The sequence below is a fragment of the Brienomyrus brachyistius genome, chromosome 3 (assembly GCF_023856365.1).
Source record: "Brienomyrus brachyistius isolate T26 chromosome 3, BBRACH_0.4, whole genome shotgun sequence".
NCBI classification, from domain to species: Eukaryota; Metazoa; Chordata; class Actinopteri; order Osteoglossiformes; family Mormyridae; genus Brienomyrus; species Brienomyrus brachyistius.
Window position 1 is genome coordinate 21,747,729 of NC_064535.1, and position 27,839 is coordinate 21,775,567.

The 27,839-nt window shown below is 42.9% G+C and overlaps 4 protein-coding genes across 11 annotated transcripts; 2 read left to right on the top strand and 2 right to left on the bottom strand.

Annotated features, from left to right (window-relative positions):
• Positions 1–48: 48 nt before the first annotated feature.
• Positions 49–12,988, bottom strand: nt5dc3 (5'-nucleotidase domain containing 3). The gene is made up of 14 exons (XM_049007088.1): positions 12,587–12,988; positions 11,915–12,099; positions 11,445–11,519; positions 10,821–10,876; positions 10,461–10,551; positions 9,564–9,701; positions 8,708–8,768; positions 8,402–8,504; positions 7,882–7,983; positions 6,269–6,350; positions 5,774–5,860; positions 3,946–4,086; positions 2,428–2,492; positions 49–1,943 (listed from the first exon to the last, which is right to left on the bottom strand). The coding sequence occupies exons 1-14, from the start codon at positions 12,897–12,899 to the stop codon at positions 1,679–1,681; spliced, it is 1,764 nt and encodes a 587-aa protein (XP_048863045.1). The 5' UTR covers positions 12,900–12,988; the 3' UTR covers positions 49–1,678.
• A 2,132-nt stretch (positions 12,989–15,120) lies between these two features.
• hsp90b1 (heat shock protein 90, beta (grp94), member 1) lies at positions 15,121–21,252 on the top strand. The gene is made up of 18 exons (XM_049007087.1): positions 15,121–15,311; positions 16,247–16,349; positions 16,699–16,840; positions 16,978–17,094; positions 17,237–17,568; positions 17,696–17,807; positions 17,996–18,124; positions 18,251–18,367; positions 18,487–18,624; positions 18,704–18,781; positions 18,906–18,971; positions 19,061–19,330; positions 19,487–19,732; positions 19,841–19,977; positions 20,060–20,138; positions 20,363–20,518; positions 20,789–20,872; positions 20,989–21,252. The coding sequence occupies exons 1-18, from the start codon at positions 15,263–15,265 to the stop codon at positions 21,013–21,015; spliced, it is 2,382 nt and encodes a 793-aa protein (XP_048863044.1). The 5' UTR covers positions 15,121–15,262; the 3' UTR covers positions 21,016–21,252.
• c3h12orf73 (chromosome 3 C12orf73 homolog) lies at positions 20,676–22,729 on the bottom strand. 7 transcript variants are annotated; one of them, XM_049007092.1, is made up of 4 exons: positions 22,218–22,569; positions 21,799–21,922; positions 21,538–21,641; positions 20,676–21,308 (listed from the first exon to the last, which is right to left on the bottom strand). In XM_049007092.1, exons 2-3 carry the CDS (start codon positions 21,904–21,906, stop codon positions 21,549–21,551), a joined length of 201 nt encoding a protein of 66 aa, XP_048863049.1. In that variant the 5' UTR covers positions 21,907–21,922; positions 22,218–22,569; the 3' UTR covers positions 20,676–21,308; positions 21,538–21,548. The 7 variants fall into 7 exon arrangements, with proteins under 7 accessions (XP_048863049.1, XP_048863050.1, XP_048863053.1 ...); XM_049007093.1 differs by having other exon boundaries at positions 20,676–21,320; XM_049007096.1 differs by lacking the exon at positions 20,676–21,308 and adding an exon at positions 22,026–22,083 and having other exon boundaries at positions 21,481–21,641.
• Positions 22,730–22,961: 232 nt separating this feature from the next.
• On the top strand, positions 22,962–27,810 carry tdg.2 (thymine DNA glycosylase, tandem duplicate 2). 2 transcript variants are annotated; one of them, XM_049007090.1, is made up of 10 exons: positions 22,962–23,423; positions 23,860–24,065; positions 24,688–24,866; positions 25,047–25,116; positions 25,226–25,361; positions 25,458–25,540; positions 25,868–25,962; positions 26,127–26,298; positions 26,732–26,887; positions 26,995–27,810. In XM_049007090.1, the coding sequence occupies exons 1-10, from the start codon at positions 23,347–23,349 to the stop codon at positions 27,072–27,074; spliced, it is 1,254 nt and encodes a 417-aa protein (XP_048863047.1). In that variant the 5' UTR covers positions 22,962–23,346; the 3' UTR covers positions 27,075–27,810. The 2 variants fall into 2 exon arrangements, with proteins under 2 accessions (XP_048863047.1, XP_048863046.1); XM_049007089.1 differs by having other exon boundaries at positions 22,966–23,423; positions 26,992–27,810.
• Positions 27,811–27,839: the final 29 nt, after the last annotated feature.

Consider the following 27,839-nt stretch of genomic DNA (forward strand, 5'->3'; position numbering starts at 1 on the left):
TTGTAATCTTTACAAAAACACACACAACCAGGAAGTGTACAAGTGCAGTTGTCGATTTTCTTGTGTATATTTTACGATATTCTGTCCGGTGTAACCGCGTTCCATATGTCTTTCATAGTTTTTCAGTATACATATAAATGTACAGATTGACACTGTGCTAGACAAAAACGTGATGTGAGCAGTCTTGCCTGTCGCCGGTGGGTCATTGTGCATCTTTGACGTCACCCCCACCTCCAATTCAAAACACAGCAGTATTGCTTGATCATTCAACAGCTACCAATGCAGAATATACACAGGCTAGTTTGTCCCTGAGATACACCAAGAAGGACTTACAGTCCTGCAAAGGCGTGAACCACGAAGACCGCCAAAGGTGTAGAAGTGCTGCACACAGCAGGCAACAGGCCGAGACCCCTGGCTGTTCCCTCATGATAAAAAACAAACACACTGCACCACTGGTGTGTGCTCCAGGCTCAGATGTCGTTTACAGGAATTCATCACCAGGGGATGGGACTTTTAAAGATAAATACTTACAGTATGTGTGGAGAAACACTGGCGGTAAATGTTCAGCTGTGGAAACAGGAATTCTAACCAGTCAGAAATCCAAAATAACCTGGAAAGCTTCGACTGAAGTACTAATTAAAATCCAGGCCCCAAAGTACAGTGTGCCCTCATTTCACCTGCAGAACAGCGGGAATTGTGGGAAAACGTTATCGTGATGTGGGCCAGCCAGCCGTAATTATGTACGTTTCTAATTTATTGCTCATTTATTGCTCAGATACCTGAATAAAATTACCGTTTTATTATGCCATGTACCTTTTAAAAAGCCATCTTAAAAAAAAGACCTTAAAACCCTGAACTTCACAGCCTAAATGCTGGACATTTGACTGTAACTAAATTCAACCAGTAACCAGTGACGTTTTGAGAAACAGCATTCTGATGGCCCAGTCCACCATCCAGAGAAATGGGAGGGCCTTCCTCTAGTAGACCAATACACACCATCATCACCATCACCATTACCATCATCAGATATCAGCAGGAGCTTGACAAATGCCTCACCACAATACTATACAACCAATATACTTTATAGAATATATAGAATACTTTATAATTTGGAAATATACCCTATAAACACAGGGGTATTATAATACTCAGGCATTTCTAAAAATATAAGTATTCTAAAAAAATAAGGCATTCCATTGAAAATTCCCAATACTGACCCTTGTACAAAGTTACAGTCCCATAGTTTGTTTTGGTTCTGACATCCAGTGGCCACAACACAATATCACTTTTTGCAAGCAGCCAGCGAGTACTCTTAGACTTAAATCTTTGACGAGATGCAACACAGAATGATTTGCATCAAAGGATAATGATGTTGGTTAGATATGTGAAATTCAGTCCGTCTTGGGTACGACATCTGCCTTAATTTGTCTTTGATTCTTGAGAAGGATTTGGCCATAAATGTACAAGCTTATGCTAATTAACTAATTAGCTAATTAATTACCATTAACGTTTTAACACCTTCCCCCACTCACTGGAAGTTGGTGTCCGTTGGCTGAAAAGAACAAGCAAAACTTTCACTGGAGCAGAAAAACAGAGCACGCATGTCTAAGAGACCCAGTCAACACAGCTGAAAGATTGTCCGACTGCAGCTATTCACAATGCCAAATCGTGGAGATGTTCATTGTGGTGGCGACTTCCCTAAGACCTGGACAGGGACATCCACAGTACCTGCACCGCCCAGCTCTGGCCAGAAGGGGGACTCGTGCTGCAGTGGGTTACGGCGGGGGAAGAAGGTGTGGTGTAGGTCATAGTTGAGGAGACAGCTCAGCGAGGCCATGTATATGTCGGCGAAGCGGGAGAGGCGGCGGGAAAAGTATGTGGGGTTGTGGTAGGTCCGGAAGAGGCTGCCGAACTGGGAGTTGAAGATATCCTTTGTCTGTGATCTAGCATAAAAAAACACAGTTTTCTTCTTAGTTCATTAATTAATTTTGAGTCGCTATTTGGTTAATGCAGTGGTTGCCAAGCAGTCGACCTCACATCTTTCAGACATTCCTAGTCAATCATGACAATCAGACTGCCACCTTCATATAGGCATTGCAATGGCATTTAAAGCAATTTTCCAAATTATACATTCCTGTACCTGTAACTAATGGCATGGGTAGGAATAAGCCAATGACTGTTTTTATGGGTCTCCTAGTAATAGATCTTTGCTTTTCATTTCAAAATGTGATCTTATGCCTGAAAAGGCCGGTGACCACTGGGTTAATCACTCTGGTCTTTAAGTCTTTGTTGATCTCTTATGTTAACCAATGTCCTTTTCAAGCTATCATCAACCCAGGAATGCGCCAATATACCCCCACTTAGCCGTTTTCCCAGCATTCCTGGCAGCGCGCCAAGCAGCAATTCTCCCAGCATGCTTTGCAATACCTAATGCTTTCTCTCTCCTTGATCCATTCCTGCACAACAGCTTGGGAGGCTGGGTCTCGGTGCACCTGCAGGTGAGAGAACATGAATTGCAAAATCCTGCGTTTACAGCTGTGACGTCTGCTAAGAAAATGCTGAAATGGAGCTTCTCTGGTTGTAGTTAAGATCGAAACGGAGGGAGTGAGAAAATATAGCTGTTCCTTTGGAAATAAGAGGTTTGCAGCTCTATGCCTTCACTGGCTGAAGCTACAATGTGTTCAGCATCAGGTGTCTCTCCGGATCACAGAGTTTCCATTCGACTCGCGATGGTTGTCAGGGCTCTACAGTGCGCGCAATTCACTCGCCTATGCGAGTAAAGATGTCAGCGTGCGAACGTGAAACAGTGACCTAAAGTTATCACGGTATTTTATAGGCTGTAGCTGATGTAGCTAATTTCAGGTTTATGATGGCGTGAGAGTCAGCAGTCCTGAAAACGTACGTTAGTTTCCCCGTAGTTGATTTGTATAAAAAAAATAACATTACTTTATATCCTTTGACCAACATGAACTCACCAATAAATCACGTCTATTTATCCAACATTTTATAAAATGTCGCGTTTGAGAACTTTAATTTTGCAGCTTCACGATTTCACGACAGAGCCGCCATTCTGTTAGGAACATCGCCGCTTTTTGGTTTAGGGCGTTAGATTCGCTGCTATTATATTAACGCTAATATTAACACTAATGGCACATTAGCGAAAACGCTGAAGTGCGTCTTGCTTGGAGGGTAAAGGAGATTACAGGAGTTAGACGTTAATCCGTTTGGGAAATGGACGGTTCCAGTTACCTGGGCGGTTGCGCGTTTTTACCGCGCACCTTACATGAAGGCAGCATATATATGCTGATTTAGTGAATATAATTTACTATATATATACTACTATATATTTCCTACTATAGTTTTTTGGTTTAATATATATAATTAGACAATTTTAAACTTAATTTGGAATCATGACGTGGCGTCAGAGTGTGTTCAATAGAAAATTCACACAACGCAAATAAATCGATTAAATATACTACACGCGCAAAGCCACTTGGAATTAATTACAGTATCAATTGTAATGTGAAATATGATAAAACATTAAAAAAAATACAAAAATGTAGATTCTTGTCAGTTTTGTCTGTCATGCTTAATCTTTCTGCTCCACTCGCTTGTATGTGAAATTGTATTATAATGATGCATTAAGTCTGGGTGCTTAAAAAACAGAACTGACTGTCCTCTCAAATTTTAGTCGGTGCTCCTAAATGTTTTAACTTAGGGGCACAAGTGTTCCATGAAAAAAAACAAAAAAAAAGTTGGCATAGAGCCCTGATTTACTGGAGTCCTTAATCGTGTAACTGGGCCTTTGAACAAAATTATGATGTAATGTGTTTCTGTGTGGAATCAACGACATTCAGAAATATATTAGCCCTCCAGAAATGGACACCCATAATCAACGTCCTACTTCACACTGCTCATACGTCCAGCGACCTCTGGTGGCCTAACCTGCATGCGTTCCACCAGACCAGTAAGGCCCTGCAGCCAGGTCATGGTGTGAACATACTCCTCAGTGTTCATGATCTTGATCTCCTTCCTCAGCTCTGGGATGATGGCCCCTGTTCTCCAGCCATGCTTCAGGGTCAGATCCTGGGCAGAGAGAAACATGTGACTTTTAAAATTGGACGGACAGCCAGCGTTAACTCAGGCAGCAAGACGACTGGTAGTCTAATACCAATTAAGCCATGACATCAGCTTCAGAATCAAGCTACTTCTAATACCAGGTGCAGTTGTGAATTACAGTAATCTGGCCAGTGCAGAAAGTGTAATCGTGCTTATCTAACAAAAAGCATTCTGGGAAACAGATCAGTTATAAATCATGTGGTCAGCCTTGCAGTGTCCATAATTCAGTGCTCCACTTCACAGCTAAGGTGAGGATATTTTTAAAGATTAGCACAAACTGTAGAGTAGGATTCAAACAGACCTCAAGTGCCAGACCAAGGTCCTCTAAATTCATTCCTGCAGCATTTTAATTAAACAAGCAGGCAGATATTTAAACTCCCAGCAGATGATGCCCAAGCCACAATCTAACAGCATGCTGAAGTGGAAGCAACACTTTCTAGAACAGTACTGACCGCCAAATAAAATGAATTTTTACGGGGCTTGGTGCCCAGCCTAGAACCAACAGAGGTAACAGAGAGCCTGCAGTGAATTGCCTTAGCGTAAACTAACGGTTTATTGTATGTGTGCTCATCTTGGACAGAGAAGGTGGTACGACTGATGGCCAAGGTGAAGAGGAAGAACAGAAGGGTTTGTAACTGAAAGTCTGGCGGGTCAAGAGCGCCCCCCACAGTTGAAGAGTGTGCAGCACTTTACCAAACTGTTTCATCAAAACCTCCATTGTAATAAATACTAAAACCCAAAGTCCTACTGGTCAAAAAACAAGAGTAAAAGTTGGCTTAGTATGACTACAAGAAGAAAAGTTGTAGTACTTCCTTCCTTTATGCCATGTTGCCAAGCAACCACCCCACACACAGGATTGCTACACTTCCTTTCCATACCTCCTGTTGGCCCAGTCACTGTTTCCAGTCTTTATTCAAAAAGCAAGAACCCCTCAGCATCTTCAAAGTCAGGGCGGACGCATGTGGGAAACACAATCCTCTATCATCCCGCTTGATTTCTTACCGGTATTAAGGAAAGAGATCCTGTCACTACAATTCTAGCTTCTTTTCACTGACTGCCCGTCCGCTACAGACATCAGTTTAAAGTTTTGCTTTCTGTTTTCATGCTCTGGTCCCATCTTATCAAATTGAATCCTTGAGATCTAACACACAGCTTCTTTTTAGATGTTCCAATATCTCAACTAAAACTGAAGGGTGATGGTGCTTTCTCAGCTGTTGCTCCCAGATTATGTAACGATTGGCCACACCAATCACTGCCTTTAAATCTGCTCTTAATACATACTGTTTTTGATAGGTATTCAGCCCTGGATGAGATACTGTATCTCTTGGACAGTTGGTTGTTTTACTATATTATATTTTTTACTTTATTTCATTCTGTATCACTTTAGTCCTGTTTCTCTAACTCAAAATACACACAGGTATAGAAGATCTATGCTGCTCCATTCCCACATTGGCTGGAACTACTTTGGTGTACACTTGTCATCTTGAAATGTAATCTATAAATAAGTTGTCTTACTTATAATCACTTATCAGGTTAGCATATAAACATACAAGCAGTGATAGCTATCCCATGGATGGCAGGAGCAAGACTGGATGTGAGGACTGAGTCATGGGGTGTAGACGGGCGCTCCGTGCATGGCTGCGGTGCCACTTACTGCCAGGTCGCTGTAGATGTGGTCTCCGAAATACAGCACCTTGGACCCCCTCCAGCCAGTGAGCCGAAGGAACTCGTACAGGTTACCCTGAAATGAGATGGCCCAACAGGACGGCAAGGGAGACCTTTACACATTAATTTGCACAAACCATTTGCACTAGATGGTGCCCTCTGTTTAAAAAAGGGGACAAAGCATGCCCCGAAGCAAACCAAGAGCACCATCTAATGGGGACAAAAAATACAGCAAATGGTTCATGAGGCGTCATTTTGTCCATCACTAATGCACGCCAATACAGCTTCATATTGTTACATACTGATCCCCTACAAATCGTAAATAAAACGGGATAAAACAGGGTTAAGTGTGGATGCATGGACATATGTGGTACAGGCCACAGACAGCCTGCATGTCGTGGTTCCTCCGCAGCCATTGCACCAGGTAGTTCCATGAAAGATGATCACTTTGGGACATTTTGTTTACTGGAGGCTGTGCCCCTACCTGTTTGTAAATCTTTCCCTTTTCCAGCTTGTGAATTCTGTCCCACAGCAAGACGCCTTTATCGGTGACACGCCTGAACGGCCTGCATCCAAGCGAGAAAAACAAAGCAGCAATTTTTTTTCTAGTCTTTGGCAGAATCCCCATCGCAGATAAAATTCAGTGAGCTGTTCCAGGGTGAACTACATTCAAAATGTATTCTGATGGAACAGTAAATGAGCAAAATGCAATAGCCAGAGTTCACAAAAACTAAGAAATGTCATCATATTAGCCCTGTTCTATGCTGTCTTCACTGGATTCCAGTTAAGTCTTGGATTGACTACAAAATACTGCTATTAACTTATAAAGCATTGAATGGTCTTGCACCAGAATACCTTAGAAATCTACTGGTCTCCTACAACTCTCCTTGCCTGCTTCAGTCTCAAGGAGCAGGATGTCTACTAGTACCGAGAGTAGAAAGAAGTACTGCAAGCTGCGTTCTCTTACAGATTTGTGAGATTCAGGCTCGCACTTGTTTAGTCTAGCTTATTAGGGACTCTAGTTCTAGCTGTAGCTTACTGCTCACTCCCAGTTAGACCCATAGTGTGAGGTGTAGAGCTGGGTGGGGATCGGTGCCATTGGCTTTGGATGAACTGAGCTGTCATTCTGACACTCTAGCTTCACACCCCCTTGTGGAATGGGAGCGCTGACGCTCAGGGACCCCCCATGCCTGTGTTTTTCCTTGCCACTTTCACCTCGCTAGCCCACTGGGCGCTTTGGGCGGTGATAATGTAAAGTGCTTTGAGACAATAATGTGAAAATGCACTATAGAAATAAAACTATTGATTTGAACTGAAGGGCGGCGTGGTGTGCAGTGGTTAGCGCTGCTGCCTCACAGCCAGAAGGTCTTGGGTTCGATCCCGGGTCCTTGCTGTATGGAGGTCACACGCTCTCCCTGTGTTTGCGTGTTTTTTCGCTGGGGGCTCCGGTTTCCTCCCACAGTCCGAAAGCATGCAGGATAGGCTGATTGGCGTGTCTAAATTGCCCCTGTAGTTGTGTGTGTCTGCACCCTGTGGTGTGTTGGCGCCCAGCCAGGGTTGGTTCCCGCCTGCGCCCGTTGTTCCTAGGATAGCATTAATCCCTGTCTGTTGGCTCCGGGCCCCCCACAACCTCAGTGGGGAAGAAGCGGTGACAATGATGGATGGATGGATTTGAACTGAATATTACACATACCTGGTATGCAAGTACGTATCTGGCGTATAAAGCGATACGAGCAGCAATCTCTTGGCACAACAGCACAGATGCGTTCTTCATGTGCATTTGCACTGTTTTCACAAGAAATTACCATACATTTTAACCGTTTTACAGTGAATGCGTACTTCATTTGGAATGGGAATCACCCTTAGCTCATCCTTAGCATGTTTTTGGACTGTTTGGGGGAAACCACACACAGAGCGAGGGCAGAGACTCGAACCCTGGTCCCAGACTTGGGAGGCAACAGCATGAACCACTGCACACCCATGCTGGCCCACGTTGGGTATTTCATTAAACTGTAGAACAGGTTAAGCCCTTAGAAGGGTAATGCTGAGGGTAAGAGAACATTGGGAACACACACACACACACACACACAGGCTCACTTCCTCCTGTCATTGAAGAAACCAGGCTTGTCGGCCTGCACTATGACGACGTCGAAGAGGTCCCGCCAGTCCTTCCCAACGATGTAATTCATTCCACGGTCACTATGGAAACACAAATCAAAGCCACGCTGACAGAAGGCCCCAGCGACGCTGTTGCTATGATGGATACCTTGTCCTGAAGGTTATGTCGCACTGACGCCCACGGCTGGCCTGCCAACTTTCCAGGGGCAGAATTTACGGTGGAGAATGTTTCCTTTCTAGGGGTCGACAGGGATTAATGCTGTCGTGTTTATTCTTAAATCACCATTATGTGTTGCATTTTTGACATTGCGTTAGGTGCTTCGGTGTCTGTCGGTGGCAGAATCACTCATTGATGTATGTGTGTCTGTCTGTCTCCATGATTGTGACTCTTCAACCACTTGATCATGCTCGCTCATTCTTTGTTCATGAACTTCATGGCAAAATGGTTGTGTGGTCATCTATGTGGTCATCCTTGTTTGCCCCCCCCCCTCAGGCTCACACAAAGTCGAAGGGGCTGTTGGTGATGAGGAACATCTTCTTGCCGTTCTCCGAGAGCTTCCTCAGCACTGCATGAGTCTGCTCGCCATAGCAGATGTACTTCTCTGTGGGGGTGGTCAGGGAGAGACTGTGTTTCACACTCTCTGGCCACAGGACAGGGCCGCAGGCACGCCTGTGCCCGCTAGCAAGCAGCGTCCCACATGGACGCTGCCATTTTTGCGTACGTTCTCCTCATTTATTCCCAAATGCCGCTTTATCCCACAGCCCACCCACCACCTCACTCCCCTCCAGTCCCCAGAATAATCACCGATGTCGGCCTCCACAGCACGGTACAGGATCCCCTTCACGTGGACGTCTCCGATCGCTTCCTGCGGGCGACAAGGGGGACCGAGGTTACTCCCCAGGCAGGTCCAGGCACAACTAGATAACCCTGTGCAGTCAAAACAAGTGTTGTTTTCTGGAGGTAAAAAAAAGCTTCTGATTAAACTTCAGTTCACACTGCGCATTTGCATTTTTTTCTTTGAATTGGCATTCAGATTGTTTTTCTTATTCTCTCCCCTTTAAAATCTTAGCAACCATTTTCAAAGAGGACCAGCGGGGAGACCTCAGAATGGGGCAGATTATCTAAAAGACTCCTGACTTCAGTGATCAAATGAAATTTTATGCTCCACTTTTTGGGAAATTAGGGAAACGAGAAGAAAAAGCCGTCATATGCTCTCCCCTGAGGAACAAAAGCCAAAATACCAGCATCAGGCAAATGCTGAAGCTGCCTCCGATCCACTCGCAGGGTCGCGAGACGTCGGGGTAAAACACAGGACGATTAACATCTTATTGTATATGGATAAATGCCTCACTGCAAGGGCTACCTTGTAGAAGTGTGTTAAGCCTAAACTTGCACCAGATAGGCAACTTTCCCTTGTTTATGGTTTTGCCGCAAGATCCTTATTTGGTGGTGGGGGTTGGGGGGTGGTTTTTATTCTTTTTTTTTAAAAAAAAAAAAAAAACCACATACCCTCAAACCACTGAAAGTGATTTCATGACCCACTTATCGTGACCCCTTCCTCTAGAGAAGCATATTTGTTTTCCCCTTCTCAACCAAACTCCTGACCTTCTAGCCCCCCCCAGGGCAGATGGCTCCTGGGGGGGGGGGGGGGGGCTCTCACCTTTACGTCCTTGTAGAGGTGCACCGGCTCGTAGTCGATGTTATGCTTCATGAAGTAGTCGTTGACGCAGGACAGCAGGGTCATCTCGGGTAGGGAGAAGATGTCCATGAACTGCTTCATGGTGTGGCCATGGGAGCTCTGTATGAGAGGAGGGGGCGTTCATGGTGGGCTGGCCACACAACACACTCATGCTGACCCAATTCATGGAGCAACCCTTGGATTTTCTTCCAGCCTAAGGACCTACAAGCTGGCTTCATAAGACAGCAATACATAACAGTTCCGCCCTAATCTGGCACGACCCATCACAACACACCTAGACAGACATAAACAACATTCCTGAGAGTCGTCAGAGGTTGGAAGTGTAGGTCTTGTACGTAGCTGCATGTCAACACCTTAAAAAGCTGCTACGACTCTGCCAGACGGCCACTTACGATTATTAAAGGCAGATCACACTTCCATTAAAGGTAATTTAATGTTAATGATTTAAAGCAGAGCGTGCTGTTCAAACATGACGCCACAAGGCCAGTCGTAGAGCGTGACAATTTATCGTCTTTTAAATATTATTAAGCTTCAAGCTGACTCTATGACTCTGCATACCAAACTCGGCAGTAATGGAAATAGCGGACAGCTCGTCCCAAAGTGGAAGCTGATTTCTGAGGCAGGTCTGTGGACGGTCTGGTGAAAAACAGAACCTCCTTCAAGAGCTATTTACAAATTTAGATGGCTGTCCCTTCCTTTGAGGAGCAGCAACAAATGGACGCCTTTGAGGCCCAGTGAGGGATAGAGGTATGCTTCTGTCTCAACGGGATCCCTGAAACTTGTGCAATCTCAGATCTACAGAGCAAGAGTGGAGATCAACTGAGGGGATCTATGGCGTAGGGGTTAGTGCATCCTAACCTTGCCATAGAAGTCACTCATGATTTCTAAGGGCACGTGAGATCCTTCATACATGGCGATGACCTCCTTGTCTGGTACTGGGTGCAGACCCCTGAGGAGAGGAAATAAGTCTTACTCCGCTTATCCTGGTCAGGGTTGTTGGGGGACTGGAGCCTACCTCATGCAAGAGAAGTCAAGGGGGTACACCCTAGACAGGATGCATGCTAAATTATTTTCCCTATATCCTGCGCTTTACAGGCCAAACTAAACAGATAAGAAAAGAGCACATATACCTGCATGGGGTCCCTGATTAAATCCTGTGAATCACTGAACAAATAGCTGAACACAGTTCCTAACAAACGTGAATAATCGGTCCCATACCTGTACACTGTTCCTAACTGGATGTAGTGGAATGCATCAATCTTCATCAGTAAGGCCTAGAGGAGACAGGAGAGTTCAGGAGGCACACTGTAGAAGGACATCTATCAAAATTGCACATACTAAACAATCACTGATGCACGTTGGCATAAATATGACATCCTTGTATTTAATATGTAAGATGCATATAGAATAGGAAGTGGCCGGTTAAAAATCATAATAGTCAGTCTGAATCCTCTACAAAGGAGAACGATGCAGGATTTAAGAATGTTATGCATTTGTATTGTACAAGACACCAAGTACCATGATGTTCTGTAAGCATTATTCTCTAAATCAAGTAATAAAGATGTGGTAGAAGGTTACACAACAGGTTCTGCCTGAAAAGGACAACACTTTGCAGCAATTTCAGACAGATGACCTCACCACCCCAGTGAATGTGTTCTCTAAAATAACCAGCACTGTCTGTGAAGCCATTTGGGAATGCTTTTAACATCAGAACAAAATTATTTTCCATCCCCATATTCCCAAGGGATGTATTTACACAAGGTGCTCACAGTCAGGTTTAAATGTATCATGTTAATGAGGCCTTATGGGAGAAAAGGACAGGCTGGCGAAATCCACACCCACCTTCTGAACGTCATAATGCAGACCGCGGATCACAAACTCCGGAATATAGTCGTATTCCTTCAGGCCCTCTGGGTACTACAACAACAAGAAAAAACTAAATAAAAAAAAAAAACTTGGCACAACAGTCATTTCACTTAGCAGGAACCGCACTTCTGCTGTTTACAATATAGCGGCACTTTTATTTGAATGGCACGTCTTGTTTTCATAGGGGTAGATTTCATCTTATGTAATACTCCTCTGTAGTGTTACAGCATACGATATGGCTGTTCTGCCTCCAGGCACCCTCTAAGGTGATGTGCATCCACTGTCAGAACCGACCTCACACAGGAAAATAAACGTGGAAAAATATTTAAGCAACTGTAAGTTCTCATATCATTTGTGCCGATGATTATTTGTCCGACGAGCCCCCTCCGACCCTGCGTGGCTGGCTGTGGGGGAAACAAAACACATGAGCAGTGAGAGGGAGTCACCCTGTGCTCCTGGACGAGGATGTCCCGGGCGATGCTGAATATGAGCGTGTGCAGGCGGCTGGAGTAAAACGCCAGCGTGTAGTCGTAGTCAAAGCCGTAGATCTCTATGTCCTGAAGACTCATCTCATTGTTGGCGAAGATCGTGTCGGGATTGACAGCGTTGCTCAAAATCACAGGGATTAGGTCTGTGGGAGGAAGGTTTTGCGGTTGTATATTTTGTGCCACTTCGATGCACGGGGAGGGTAATTTCCATATTTCGGTTATATCTCCCTTAGAGAGCACTGCCTCTCTAAGTGCATAAACACGGACATTGCTTCTAAATGCAGTTATCCCTACCGGGAAAAAAAATAATCATCTGAGGTAACTGAGGAGAGGGGTGTTCTTTTTAAACATCATGCCCCTGAGAAACATCACGAATGTCCCTTGCGCAAAATGACACCTGTCAATCGGCATTACCCCTAGTGTTTAGGGATAAAGATGACTGCGATCTACTAGCTACCGCTTGATCAAATATATCGACACTGATAAAACAGATCTGTTTTGATATAGATTATTTAGCATGAAGTACGTATACATCTCATTTTATTTCTAAGCGGCTGAAACAGTTAACTTGCACGCATGTTGATCATTCCGAGTTGCTCCATTGAACGAAAACGCTCATAATTTACTTACCTTCCGTCTTTTTCTTAGTCTCATCATAAATGGACCAGAGCCAGCCGGTCACGTCTTGGCCCATGACAGAAGCACTGGTGCTTATAGGCGCTTCGGCATTTTGGGGACAGCGGTGACAAGTGATCCCCCCAGCGGCAAGTCCGTAAGGCGGAGAGCGAGTCCCGGGCTGCCGCGGCAGCGTCCTCTTCCAGATACCCCCCGAGTGCAAAGCGTTAGAAAACGTCGCCAGCCTCTGTAAGCTCTCCCTGTTTCTGAGGAGGCTCGAAAAGGACGAAGCTAAGGATGACATGGCTCCTTTACACCGCGATCTCATTCACCCTCTCGGCCAGGAGACGGCACGCGGCTCGCCCCTTCCCAGTGAGTATATACTGTAACCCCATCACTTCGATCGCTCACGCCAAATACGTCACTTCCTGCATTTAGAACAGCCTGTCAGGCTCGAGGGATCCGTCCTATCAACGCCCACCAACAGGAGTTTTCTGCCTAGAACCCCCTGCACACAACCTCGTCAACGTGCAATACATGCTTTTAAATATATAATCGGTCATTCATATCAAATATAAAAGTGGCGCTGGAATATGTGTTCAGGCCAGTATATGAATCAAAGGTTTAAATCATTGTTTTCTAATCCAGATATGAAATCTTGGCAACTTAGTGTTGACATTTTCACATAAAAAAAGACTTGAACCGCTCTGCCTCCCTGGAGCATAGAAAATCCAGGATTAGCCATTTGTCATGAAGGTTTTAAATCAGTCTGTTTCAACGAAGTCACAGCGCCCCCTGCTATCGGTCTTGATGCATTAGATTTCTGTTACACAATATTTGTGACAAAATATAAGTATCCCGGGTCAGTCTCTTCAATATGTGATCAATATATAATATATTATTTCTTATATAACCATGATTTTTAGTGTATATAGGTCTATCGGTGTATGGTATGCATGCAGATTAAAGCCGTATTAGCAGAGGAAAAAAATTCTATGACTTTAATGCTGTCAATACAGTCCCGTTGTCTGAATAATAACAGATCTCCGACATTTAGACCATAAATTCTTTAGAGAATCCCTTAGAGAACGGATTGGTCTTTAAGTATAACGTGTGAATAACGTTTTCTGTAACACAACCCCAAAAGGTTCCACTGCAAAAGCAGGACTAAATTAAGACTGCCATGTGAGAGTGTCATGTGACTGACAGAGACTGAAAACCTGCTGTTACAGGTTAGTACAGCCAGAAGTCACAGCCCACTACATTTCACGTGTCATCTCTTTTAGACCTTGTATTAGACTGGCAACATGTCCAAAATGTGCCCCGAGACGCCTGGGATAAGGTCCAGCTCCCCCGACACTTTCCATGAGCCTGTCCAGAATAAGCTGTAGGAAGATGGATGGACAGATCGAATTCTAGTAGGGGAAACCATGTCTCATCTATCGTCTATAAGGAAGAAGTAACTGAAGCAAAGAATGAAGCAATTTAATTCAAAAATTTTAACTTTAACATTCTAGGCAATTTACTACCACGTTCTTTGTCAGCATTAGGATTGTTAGGAGAGCCGTAAATATTCAACAGCACTGACCCAGCCACACTGAAATGACACGTAAAAATTTCACATTAAATTTATCTTAGATTGTATAATGAAAATAAATGCGCAGAAATATTTGATAATGAAACATTAGGCCTCCTGATTTAAAAAAAAAATCAGCTTGATGATAAAAAAATAATAAGGGTTGCACAAATTTGCTTTTTGAATTTCCTGATTGTTATTGACTGCTGAAGGGTAAAACAGCAATTAGTGGCCTTGCTTTTGACTTTCCTGACCTGGTGTTTTGTGAAGGACAATCACTTAGTCTTGGTTCCGAAGGGTTTGTATTTGTTGTTGAGCACAAACGCGTCTCAATGCACCGGTCACTTCTCTTAATTCAATGTAAACAGCGTTCATTGCTGCCCCAGATGGACAGCATCACGATGACAGAGTGAACCCTAACATAACCCAGTGAAATGCTCTTCGGAGTCACTACACTCTTGAAAAAAGAAAACATTTAAAATAAAAAAGTTCACAACATCGTAAACATTACTCTGTGAACCTGTTTATATAGTTGCAATTATATATATACTGCAGATATGGCAGACACAAAGCGTGTTGCTAAATGACAGCAGTTCTGAATGAAAATGTTACCAGCGGATAGTGGCGACAGAATGAATGGGTTAAAGGGAGTTGTACGCGAATTTGGCACAAATGCGTTTCATTATTGGGTAAAGTACTTCGTTTAGGTTTACGCGAAATTATAAATGTGCCCCGCTTTATAATACGCGACGCACATATATGTATTACTAAAAGTTTCACGTAAGAAAAAAAAATCCACCATAGACATTTTATATATAATTTTAGCCAATTGAAACCGGCCACGATTTCGACGTATAAAGTTGGACATGGAAACCGTTGATTGGTTTAGTTGACTGGCGGAGCGTGCTGTGATTGGATACTTTTTGTGCGTGGTATGCCCTGATTGGACATTTAATGTGTTCCGTCGGTGGTAGCTTAGAGTTTTGATAATATAGAATCTGGTAGGAAAGGTGAAGGCAGTGTTAGTGTCGCTGCGGGTATCACCGGAAGATATTCAGGTTTTTCTGCGGCTGTATTTTCCGTCCTTGCAGGATTTGTAAGGGGGTTTGATAAGAATGAAGCGATTTTGGATATTAGGTCTCGTCTGTGCTCTGCTTGCGTTTAGTAAGTACCGTTAATCGCATATGGCATGTGGTATAGCACCCTTTAACTTGCTCTGTTCTTTCTTTGCGTGACTGTATTTTGCCTTGATCTTTTTTCCCTACAATGAATCTGTGGTATTTATAGCCGCGCTAATCTTTCTGGTCGTCTTGCACTTGCTTTAATTAGGTTTTTATGATTTATTTCTGCAACTCTTCCATGTTCTCCAGATTGACTAAACATTTATATGTCTCGTGTCGATTATAACATGCTAAGCTCTAAATGTCAGCTTCTCCAGCGCTTATATGATTTAGATGCATCTCTGCCTTCGCTTGCTCTTGGGTGGGTTTGACTTGTTGTGTTTACTTGTGGTTTGCTCTGTCGTAGTTCGTTTGTTTCGATATAACCGGCAAAATACGCATATTGGACGAACGTTGGTTTTTAATTGCTTTGTGGTATTTAGTTTTGCACTGTAAACTGCAAAAAAATGGCTCTTATACGGGCCCCCAACTATTAAAAACTGTTGTCGGTTTGTGCCCTGTCCTCTGGGCGTTAAGATGGGCATGATTGCATTATGAGGCCTGTAGTGTGCTATGGGCATCCTCTTTGTGATAGCACTGCTTTCAAAGAAATCCCAAGGCCTAGAAGTCGGCAAACCTGCTTTGCCCATTTGCTGTACAACTCGGTACATGATCCCTCTACTCTGAAGCACGTGGCCATTGAAATTTCTGGCACTATTACAATGTGTTATCGTCCTTGCACACATGGCCTTCAGTGAGTGCAGGGTTGTGGTTCATATGAACAAAATTTAATATTTGACGTAACTGCCCCTCCTTGAGTATTGACAAGAATAACCATAAACAGATGGCTTGAATGAGATTCTTCATGGAAGTTCATATGCTATGTTCGGGTTCTTAAGGGTCTACTCTCTTGGATGTAAATCTTATCTGTTTTTACAGCTTCTGTCACAGCGGAAAGTGATGTTGAGGTTGACGGCACAGTGGAGGACGACCTGGGCAAAAGCCGTGATGGCTCCAGAACGGACGACGAGGTGGTCCAGAGGTTTGTGTCTGATGTAGCTGGTGTGCTTGTTGCGTGACTAAGCATGCGGCAGGTGGTGTGGAAGCTCTCGTCTCCCCACCCTCACTGCTTTCAGTCTTCAAACATGCAAATCATTTCCTTTTTCATAGGGTTAGGTCAGTGTATTGACACTCTGGGCTCAGGCCTTTCTTCTCTTCGACAGTCTCTGCTTGTTTGCCTCTGCAGTTATTGCTAAAATTTGAGAACTGAATGACAGGCACTGTGTTTTTGTGTAACTGTGTAGATGATTCAGTAAGTGCTGATCCAAACCTGTTTCTCAGTACCTGAGACGTACTGGGTTTTCTTGCCACTGATTGTGGGATCCTCTTAGGGAGGAGGAAGCAATCCAGCTAGACGGCTTGAACACGGCTCAGATAAAGGAGCTGCGTGAGAAGTCGGAGAAACATGCCTTCCAGGCAGAGGTGAACAGGATGATGAAGTTGATCATTAACTCTCTGTACAAGAACAAGGAGGTGAGTGTCTGGCTTTGTGTGGCAACGTGGTGGTCAGTCTCAAAACTCGGGCATAGAAGTGTTTATTGATCTTGTGCTAATTGGCTAACAGTTTTTAGTTTTTTTTGGGGGTTTTAATGTGCTTCGTTGTTCTCTAGATCTTCCTCAGAGAACTGATTTCCAATGCTTCCGATGCCCTGGATAAGATCCGGCTGATTTCACTAACAAATGAAGATGCGCTTGCTGGAAATGAAGAGCTAACGATCAAAATCAAGGTATATCTCGCCTCCCCCAGAGCACTCGGGCGTCCTGAGGTTTTGCCCATTTATCCTGAGATTTCATAAACTGAAGGCAGATTCAACATGCATGCAGCTCACATGCTATCCGATCTGATTGTATTGTGTTCGTTTTGAATAGTCTGACAAGGAGAAGAACATGTTGCACATCACTGACACTGGTATCGGCATGACGAAAGAGGACCTGATTAAGAACCTGGGAACCATCGCCAAGTCTGGCACCAGCGAGTTTCTCAATAAATTGACAGAGATGCAGACAGACAGCCAGTCCACGTCTGAGCTCATTGGGCAGTTTGGCGTGGGCTTCTACTCGGCCTTCTTGGTAGCCGACAAGGTCATTGTCACATCCAAGCACAACAATGATACCCAGCATATCTGGGAGTCGGACTCCAATGCTTTCTCTGTCATCGAGGATCCCAGAGGGGATACCCTAGGGAGGGGTACCACTATCACGTGAGTCAGCTTGTTACTCTACTCCCCCTCTAGAATGCTTTTATCCAAAGCATTTGCAGACTGGTTAGTTGCCTTGGTGTATAACCCACTGGTTTACGTTCAACTATCTCCAACCCCTACCCAATAGTTTGGTGATGAAGGAGGAGGCATCTGACTACCTTGAACTGGAGACCATCAAGAACTTGGTGAAGAAATATTCCCAGTTCATTAACTTCCCCATCTACGTCTGGAGCAGCAAGGTGAGAATGTGGTGGTTTTTACATCAGTTGATGCACCAGCACATCTTTTGGAAGTTTTTTTTTTTTATTAATTTTTTTTTTTTTTTTGCGGTTGTAACTCGTGAGCTGAGGTTGATGTGCTTTTGAGTCCAATAATACACGAAAGACCTGCTTGGCATGAAATGATACCCTTTTAACTTCCTGCTCAGACTGAGACGGTGGAGGAGCCTATTGATGACGAAGAGGCGGCAGATGAAGCAGAGAAGAAAGAAACTTCTGAAGATGAGGCTGAGGTTGAGGAGGAAGAGGAGGAGAAGGATAAGCCCAAGACAAAGAAGGTGGGATATGTGCTTCTCTATACAAGGGTCAGCTGGGCACGTCACAGCATGCATTTTAACTCCAATGTGATGTCAATACCATGAGCTCGTATGTAAACTGCAGCTCTCATCCCATTTGCTGTTTAGGTTGAGAAGACTGTGTGGGACTGGGAGTTGATGAATGATATCAAGCCAATCTGGCAAAGGCCTGCAAAGGAGGTGGAAGAAGATGAATATAAAGCATTTTACAAGACCTTCTCGCGGGTATGTTGACCTTCATCATCCCCGTCTCCATCCTCTTCCCCCTTTTTATGGAATGCAAGTTGGTTGCATAATATGGCTTGTGTGTAGAACAGTTTTTCTAAAAGGGGTTTGCCTAATAGGACACAGATGAACCGCTGTCCTACATCCACTTTACTGCTGAGGGGGAAGTCACGTTTAAATCCATCCTCTTCGTCCCTGCGACGGCTCCACGAGGTCTTTTTGACGAGTATGGCTCGAAGAAGAATGACTTCATCAAGGTATCGTGTCGGATTTGGGTATGGGTACCATACTCTAGTGTTTCTAGACGGGGGGGCTGACGACGTTTTTCCTTAACAGCTGTTTGTTCGGCGAGTGTTCATCACAGATGACTTCCATGACATGATGCCCAAATATCTGAACTTTGTGAGGGGCGTGGTGAGTAAATCTTCCCCCCCCCCCCCCCCACTCTTCTGGTTTAATTAGCGGGTTTTGAGCAAATTCCCAGTTGAATATGAATATGCTGTGGAGTTTCTGGTGACTGGATTTTTTTCTTCTTTAGGTCGACTCTGATGACCTTCCTTTGAATGTGTCCAGAGAAACGCTGCAGCAGCACAAACTGCTGAAGGTAAGAATTGCCTATCACATTGCACGTGGCTTTCCTACTGGTGTTTAAATCAATGGAAAATTGACTGAATTTCCCCACACATTTCATAGGTCATTCGCAAGAAGCTTGTCCGTAAGACGCTGGACATGATCAAGAAGATCGCTGAGGAGCAATACAACGAGAAGTTCTGGAAAGAGTTTGGGACCAACATCAAGTTGGGTGTGATTGAGGACCACTCCAACAGGACGCGCCTTGCCAAGTTGCTTCGCTTCCAGACGTCGCACAGTGAAACTATACCGTCCAGCCTGGAGCAGTATGTGGAGAGGATGAAGGAGAAGCAAGACAAGATCTACTTCATGGCTGGGACCAGCAGGAAAGAGGTGAAATGCTCAATTCGATGCATCATAGCAACTCGTTTTGAATGATTTAGATCTGGTTCATAGGGTTTCAGGTACTGTCTTCTGGGCTCTGTTACTTTGAACGTCGAGTGCCAGTATCATTTGCATTGTTACAATGTTGCAATAACTGTTGCTCAGGCTGAGTCCTCACCCTTTGTGGAGAAGCTGTTGAAGAAGGGCTATGAGGTGATCTACCTGACAGAGCCTGTGGATGAGTACTGCATCCAGGCCTTGCCTGAATTTGATGGAAAGCGCTTCCAGAATGTTGCCAAGGAGGGGGTGAAGTTTGACGAGAGTGATAAAGCCAAGGAGAAAAGGGAGGCTTTGGAAAAGGAATTTGAGCCCCTTACCACCTGGATGAAGGACAAAGCTCTGAAAGATATGGTAGTGTGGTTTTGCATATGAATATTCAAAATTTTGAGAAATTTGTAACTCATGAGCTGAATGGCCTTGTCTGTGCTACTATGTGACGTTTCTTACACCATTTTTCAGATCGAGAAGGCAGTTCTTTCCCAGAGACTGACCAGCTCCCCCTGTGCACTTGTAGCCAGCCAGTATGGATGGTCTGGTAACATGGAAAGGATTATGAAAGCTCAGGCCTACCAGACAGGAAAGGACATTTCAACAAAGTAATTTTGTTTTTGCTATCGACTCGAATGAGTTCTTTTTGGTAATTTATATGAACAATCCTAATCATGTTTTATATTCCAGTTACTACGCAAGTCAGAAGAAAACACTGGAAATCAATCCTAAACATCCTCTTATCAAGGAGATGCTGAAGCGTGTCAATGTAAGGCACTTTCTAGGTGTTTGGGTTAAATTTGTATGTCAGGCTACAATTTGAGTCAAGGAAATTACTCTTAAGGGGGAAAATGGGTGTTGGTTGAACATTGCAATTAGATCATGTATGAATACTGAGTGGGGAGGAATGGAGATAGTTCTGAACAAGCAAGTCAAATAGTACTTTGTCAATGTTATTTCGAATATCTTGGTATTTTTAAATGGTGCCTGCAGACCAACTCTGAAGACCAGACGGCTTCCGATTTGGCCGTGGTGCTGTTTGAGACTGCCACTCTGCGCTCAGGATACCAGCTGTCCGATACCAAGGCCTATGGGGACCGAATAGAGCGTATGCTGAGACTCAGTATGAATGTGGACCTTGAAGAGCAGGTATGTTTCATCAAGGAATGTTAGTCTTTAAAAATCACCTACACGTCACTCAGGACCTTTTTGATCTCCATTTTACTTTGTGCAGTTCCTTCTTCCTAAACATCTGTAGTTTCATCTTGATGCATATCCAGTTCAATGCTTACTAATAATCTCGGCCTTGTACATCTAAATGCTGAACTTTATTGGCAAAGAGAAGATACAACTCGGATCAAAAGGTGTATGATGTAGGGGTTTTTGAGATGGGATTTAAATGATCCTCTGTCCCTGTAGGTGGAGGAGGAGCCAGAAGAAGAACCTGAACCAGCTGAGGAGGAGGAGGCTGAGGATGAAGAGGAAACTAAAGAGGAAGAAACGGTGAGCAGATTAATTGTCTAGAATGTGATTCTGTTCTTGACTAGTATTGTGTACTTGTACTGGGAATCAGAACCCAGCTTCTACTCCAATAACAAACTTTTTTTCCTTGTTGACAGGATTCAACAGAAAAAGATGAACTTTAAGGCACACTAAGAAACGGAAATGTGGCTGGGAGCTGAAGATTCAGCCAGATCCATCAAGTAGTGTCCTGCTTGGAGTTTCTGGTGGTTGGGGGGTGGGGAGGGACTGTCTGGTCTAGGTTTGTTTGTGTTTTTTAAAAAGCATTCCTCATGACTGTAAATTTGTTAATATTTAACTGACCATTTTTATGGAGCGAGATCATCCTGCCATGTGAACCATTAAATGTTTCTGGAAAGAGATGTCTGATGTCTTAACGGAAACTTCAACACTTCACATCTTGCTGCATAGCCATTACCTGCAACACAAACTGATATAACCAACACATTTTGTATACTAATTTGACATGAACATTTTGTGCATTTAAACTTCATGTTGCTTGTATTATGGATTCTTAAAGCCCCTTCATGTTTAAGTATCTTAAAATCCACTATGTTCTTTGTCAAACTGAGTTTAGTCATACTCTTGCGGACACATTCATGGTTTTATTATGCTTATTTCAGCCAAGCACATGTACATATATACACCTTTAATGGATTCACTGCTTCTCTGAACCAGGATCTTGATGGTTTTTCAGTCCCAGCAGTTCAGTTCTCAGCTCCCCAGGCTTGGGTGGTGTTTCTGGAATTGTCTAAGATGGGGAAATAACTGTCATGCAGTGCCTGATGTGTTGGCACGTGGTCTCATGCTGTGCCCGTGATGAGGTTCCAACATAAAATCCTTGGCGTAATTTGTACGGAGACAAGTAAGGTGGAAGCCATGATAGGTGTTAAATAGACGTGGCCTACCAAGTCAGGAAGATAGTAGCGATGGACAACTTCAGCCCCCGCAAACATGGCTAAGATACTGGCTCCCAGCATCCTCAGGTAGCGTGGCCAGGACACCCCAGCAGGCATATTTCAGGTGTGTGTCCTGGTAAACCCAAAACAATATGGCGTTGACCTTCGTCATTTGTGAAACAATAAGGTTGTGCGTTCTGTATTTGGGGGAATCTGGCAGTGTTAAATGTATTCACCTTAAATTTACGAGCTCATGCGAATCAAATATAATCATTCGTGGGTGTGATACTAGTTCTTCGGGATATGAAAGAAAATGTGTGTTACATGAGACAAGCCGCCACGTTTTCACATCTGAATCTAAATATAACGAGGTCTTTCGATCGACAATTTTTCGCCGTACATTAATAATACACACATTTACGTATTACCTGTACTTGTGCTTTTATTTTTCGTTTTTTGTTTTCGAATCCGTTCATGCAACACTGACATTCCCTTTACTACTCACTATTGTGCACCTCCATATTTCTTCCTAATTGTTATCGGCCGTCTGTCCTTTAGTTCCGCTTAAACTGAATATGTCTTCCAACGAAGTGTTACGTGTTCTGAAAACTGTTTTACGATACTGCAGATTATTCAGATCTGCATTTTAAATTTGTGGCTCCATTTTCTTTTCATACCATATTCCTTGCGGCAGATATTGCGATCTAGTGTAACGAATATGTCAATGTATCCAATCAGCCCAAAGAACAAGCAAAATAACCAATGTCTAAATTAGCATCAATATACCTATGTTTTTCTATGAATTGTTGTCCAAACACAGAAATACAGAAGTATCAGCTAGTAAATATTTTAGATATAGTGAAGTTCATATTTCAAAGTCATATTTGCCTCACGTGATCTCGGATTCGCATGGATTCGACCAATAAGACCAAGCATCAGAGTTCAAACATCTAATAATCTAAGAATTTCGAATGTATGGGGGTGCATGTCGTCATGCACTGGAGTACAACATTGTAAAATAAATGTGAATCGAAATATTTGAACGCTCTGTGCAAATCATTTACAAAAATATCGTTTTTTTGTCTTTATTTGTACAAAAAATCCGACATTTATTTTATATTAAAAAGATTAATTTGTGTTGTCCCCCATATTTCAGAGTTGGTTTCTTCCCGTGTTGCTGTTCATAGGTTGTACTTCCGCTGTCTGGTTTTCTCTTCTCAATGAATAGCTAGCTAGTTGTTTATATCTTTATATCTTTGAAAGAGCAGCAGTAATATAAAATATTTTGATATTACTAGATGTTGTTATATTTAATATTTATATGTTTTATTACGTTTTATTGTAAATAATGTGTCCTGTCTTTGGCAGCATACTGTTTGTTGTCTGGTTATCATTGTCTTTGCCATTAGACGGGTCTGATCAATGAAATAACGCCTTTAATGTGGGATATGGTTGGTTTATTACACTAGTTCTACGGGGATTGCTTTTCTGAGCACATGCGACTAGACGATACATCCCTGACGTAAAAAGAAGTGCACCATCCCAACAATAAAGTAAATGATAATATCTACAATAAGAATGGAAGAATATAACTATTCACCTTTGACAATTCCCACAGATTACCTTCAGCATTGGTGAGTCGTCTTGGGTTTTTCTTTTGGCTATATTTAATGGTTTGTTGTTTTCTTTGCAATTTGTAATGCAAGGATACGGCTGTTTTCTATATATATATATATATATATATATATATATATATATATATATATATATATATATATATATATATATAAATTTTTACTCTACAAATGCAGGGCGTTTTGGGTTCGGGATTGGTACAAGAGGAACGTAGGAAGAAATTTGCATATATATATAGCTTGCGTTTGGCTATCTGAGTTTCATATGATCTCAATTCGTGTGCAAAACGCATTTATCATAACCAAGGGAGCAGTACACTTATAGCTCGACCCTCGTGTTTATTTATGACAAGGAGCAAAGTTAAAAGCGTCTTCTTAAGGCAATGGCTGTAGTTATCTGTACGCATTGTCTCATTTTATCGGTCTTTTTCAATAGGTACCAGTCTGCCCAGCATGTGCAGGCTCTCCAGGCGACCCAGTACCAGCAGATGGGTAATGTGGGTTATTTCATGGAGAACTCCACAGAGGACAAGGTGATGACGGAGCTGGCTGTTCACCAGGAACCACCCACCCACCAAGATCTCTCTGTCCACTGTGAGCCTGCAGTCTGCCAGGATCCTCCTGTACCTGCCTCAGTGCAAAGTACGTCCTAACATTGCACCCTCCGGGGTGACCTTTTGCATCACACCCATCCCAGGTAAATGGTTCCTTCCTCACATCTGTGAGTGCTGTGAACCCAGGCTCTGTAGAGTATTGATGGGAGGTCTGAGGTCTTGATGCTGATTGGTGGGAGATGGGTGTGTATCACCTACCGCCAGACACATACTGATATAAGATGCTTTCTGTGAATAATCCACCTAGTTTAGCATTTCAAAGCCTCATTTCTCACATTGTTGCTAGAATGTGCAACATGTCTTTAACATCATTGAATAAGATCATTTCAAATCAAGGTTTTTGTTTCTTGCCTCTTTTACGTGCATATTTAAGGAACCCAGCAGGCCGTATGTGGCCCTGCGTGTAAAACTTGGCCCTTAATTGCAGTTTCTCCAAGAAATGGCTGATTCAGATCTCTGGTCCTCATTTGTCTCACTGTGGACAAAATAAACTGCTAAAAAAACAAGTTTAGTAAAAAGCCATTGGTGTTATATTTGGCCTTATTAGAAGCACATTGATTTCTAGACGTTTCCAACATTTCTTTTATTGAAAAACACTGACCACTCTGTTTGAGAGAAGTTTCTTCCCTGACTTATAACTCCCACGAAAGGAAAGCGGGGAAGACCGTCCAATAAAATGGCCAAATCCGCCGAAAACCAGCAGGAGAAGATTGACGAGAGCTTCAAGAAGGTCAAGAGGAAAGTTGACCGCTTCAATGGCATGTCGGTGGAGGAAGTCATGGCCAAAACGCTTCCTGATGTCCTTGCCTACAACCTTGATATCTTGATTGTGAGTTTGCTTCCCAGGACTATAATGTCTAGTGTTTTGCTGACTGTCAGTTTTTAAAAATGTTTATGGTGTTTTAACCCTGTGATTTTGTGTAAGATGGATGGCTAGATGTTTTTTTTTAATTTGTATTGATTATTTGAAACTATTTGAATATATTTTATGGTACAATTGCTTTGATAGGTTGGAATCAATCCAGGCCTTATGTCGGCTTACGTGGGACATCACTACCCAAATCCAGGAAATCATTTCTGTAAGATGAAAACCACATTATCTGCCAGATTGTGAAGTGATTAAACACATGTCTTGTGCCTTCTGAATACTGTCATTACTAAAACATGTTTTAATGGTGTTTGTTACAGGGAAGTGCCTCTTTATGTCAGGGCTCACTGATACTCAGCTTAATTACATGCATGACCAGACTCTGCCTGAAAAGTACGGGATAGGATTTACAAATATGGTGGAGAGAACGACACCAGGAAGCAAAGATCTTTTAAGGTAGGATGGTAAGAATCTGTGTACTGTTTTAAGGTACCTGCATAAAATCTAGAAAATTACTGGCTATGCAAGACATAAGGTGTTTTTTGTTTATAGCAAAGAATTTCGAGAAGGAGGCCGACTTTTGGTGGAGAAGCTGCAGAAGTACAAACCTCTAATAGCTGCCTTCAATGGGAAATGTAAGAATTTGTATAAATATACTCACTTTAATTGCTGCATTGGTTTTACTTTGAAGTTTTACGACAACTGGATAGCTTGACTTTTTAATTTGTGGTTTTGTATCGTCCATTGGTCGAATTGTATCGTTTCAGGGGAGTAAACGTTTAATATTTTAAGGCAGGTTCAGGGACGTGCAGACAGTCCCATGTTTTTATCCTCCTCAATGCAGGGAAGGAGCAAAAATGTGGACTGTCTGACAGGGAGCTGGGAGGGAGCAAAAACGTCTAAGTCCCTGAGGACTGAGCTGGGAAACACTGTTTTAAGATCCTTGCTTTATTTCCCTTTAGGTATTTATGAAATATTCAGCAAGGAGATTTTTGGCATCAAACCCAAGAATCTTGACTTTGGCCTGCAGCCACACAAAGTTCCTGGAACAGAGACGGTATGGAATCTGGACTACATAACTGGGCAAAAAAAACCATTTCATTTCTTGGTTGATTCAAAGATTATTTCTTTGTTTTTGAAGACATAAATTGATTCCTCTTGTTTGGATGGGATGCACATAGAAATATCACGCATTGTTTGATAACTTGACTTGTCTCCTAGGTTTGCTATCTGATGCCATCCTCTAGTGCCCGCTGTGCCCAGTTCCCACGTGCCCAGGACAAGGTGCACTTCTACATCAAGCTGAAGGAACTGCGAGACCAGATCAGGGGTCTGGCCCGGAACCAAGAGGTGCTGGAGACCCAGTACACATTCAATCTGAATATGGCCAAAGGTACCTATGCAAGTCGGAGACCGTGAAACCCATGTTGGTGTAATGCGATGCGATTAACTGGGGCGGCGTTTAGTTCAGCCTGTTAGTTTTGTGTCCGTGTCTGGCAGAGTCGACATAGCACTGCTGGGCCCTTGAGTACGTCAGTTGTCCAGAGATACTCGCTGACCTGCTGTCTGCTTCTCACTTGTATACATCGCTTTGGAAAATAGCTCCTTCTAAATGGTGTGATTGCAATTGCAGATGGCGAACATGTTATGTGAAGTTTTTCTTTGTTTTTAATGGTGTTGTTTGTGCTTTCCAGATTTCTAATGAAGTATACTCCTTACTAGAAAATTAATTGAAATATAAACTATGTTAATGGTTACATAAGGATTGTATGTAAATGTTAAACGGGGCTGGTTGAAAAGATTTGACTTTATTATGTTGTTTTCAGAGGATGCCAAGAAAATGGCAATCAAGGAGGAGCAGTATGACCCTGGTTATGATGCTGTTAATGCAGCATTTGGAGAGGAGGAACCACAGTTTGGGCCAAGCTATGGTCTTGCTGGTTCTAACACAGCTGTCACCACAGACCACTACCAAGAACCTGGTGAGCAAAGTTGAACCCCATGCAATTTGATTAGAATTTAATATCTTGGTTGTCTGAATTATGAAAGAGCCATTTATTGAATTAAACTTTTTTTCCCCCTCCAGTAGCGAGTAATCAGGTTCCAGCTGTCCTGGGCCAAAATGTGGGCGGTCAGTGGGACATGGTGGCATTTCCTCGTCGCCTGTAAGGACGGTCTCATCAGTCGGTGTCTTTCGGGACACACCACCAGTTTGTGATAGAAAAGGGGGGGGTCACCCATATTGTATAAACCTTGATTAGTTGTTGAAAGTGGCTTTTCTCCTTTGACAACCTGCTGTGTACCTCAACATGCAAACCTATGAACAAACGCACAATAATGAACTTACATCTGGACTCTGAATAGTTATGAATACTGAGTACTGTTACCATACTTTTTTCATAATATTTATTTATAGGTGCTGGACAATTTGTGTGTGCATTTTTTTTTTTTTATGTAATGTTAATGCATTTTATACATTCTTTTGTATGCCATTTTAAAATAATGAACTTTTGCAGGAAGTGCAATTTTCACGTTACATTTTTACACATTGAAAAATAATTGAGCCTACTGTTTTTCACAGTCGCTATAAATCAGGGATTTATAACATGAACCAACAGTAACATGAGCTGTCCATCAGTAGTTAATTGAATTAGTCTTTGGTCTGTGTGGTAGTGCAGGCTGTAATGTTTGCCAGTGTTTAACACGAATGCTTTAGCCAGAAAGCATCCTGCATGTTTGCCGTCGGTCTCTCATTGATGATATGGAACTGAGACATTATGGGATGTCTGACAACAGGCTGGGGAATTCTCTGACCACTGTGACTTGGGTAGCAGTGTGGGGTGTGATGATTGTTTTAATGTGTAAGGTTTAATCTGTTAAAAGCAACTTGTTGCAAATAGCAAAATTGTGTGGTATTTTCATTATTGTCGTCTT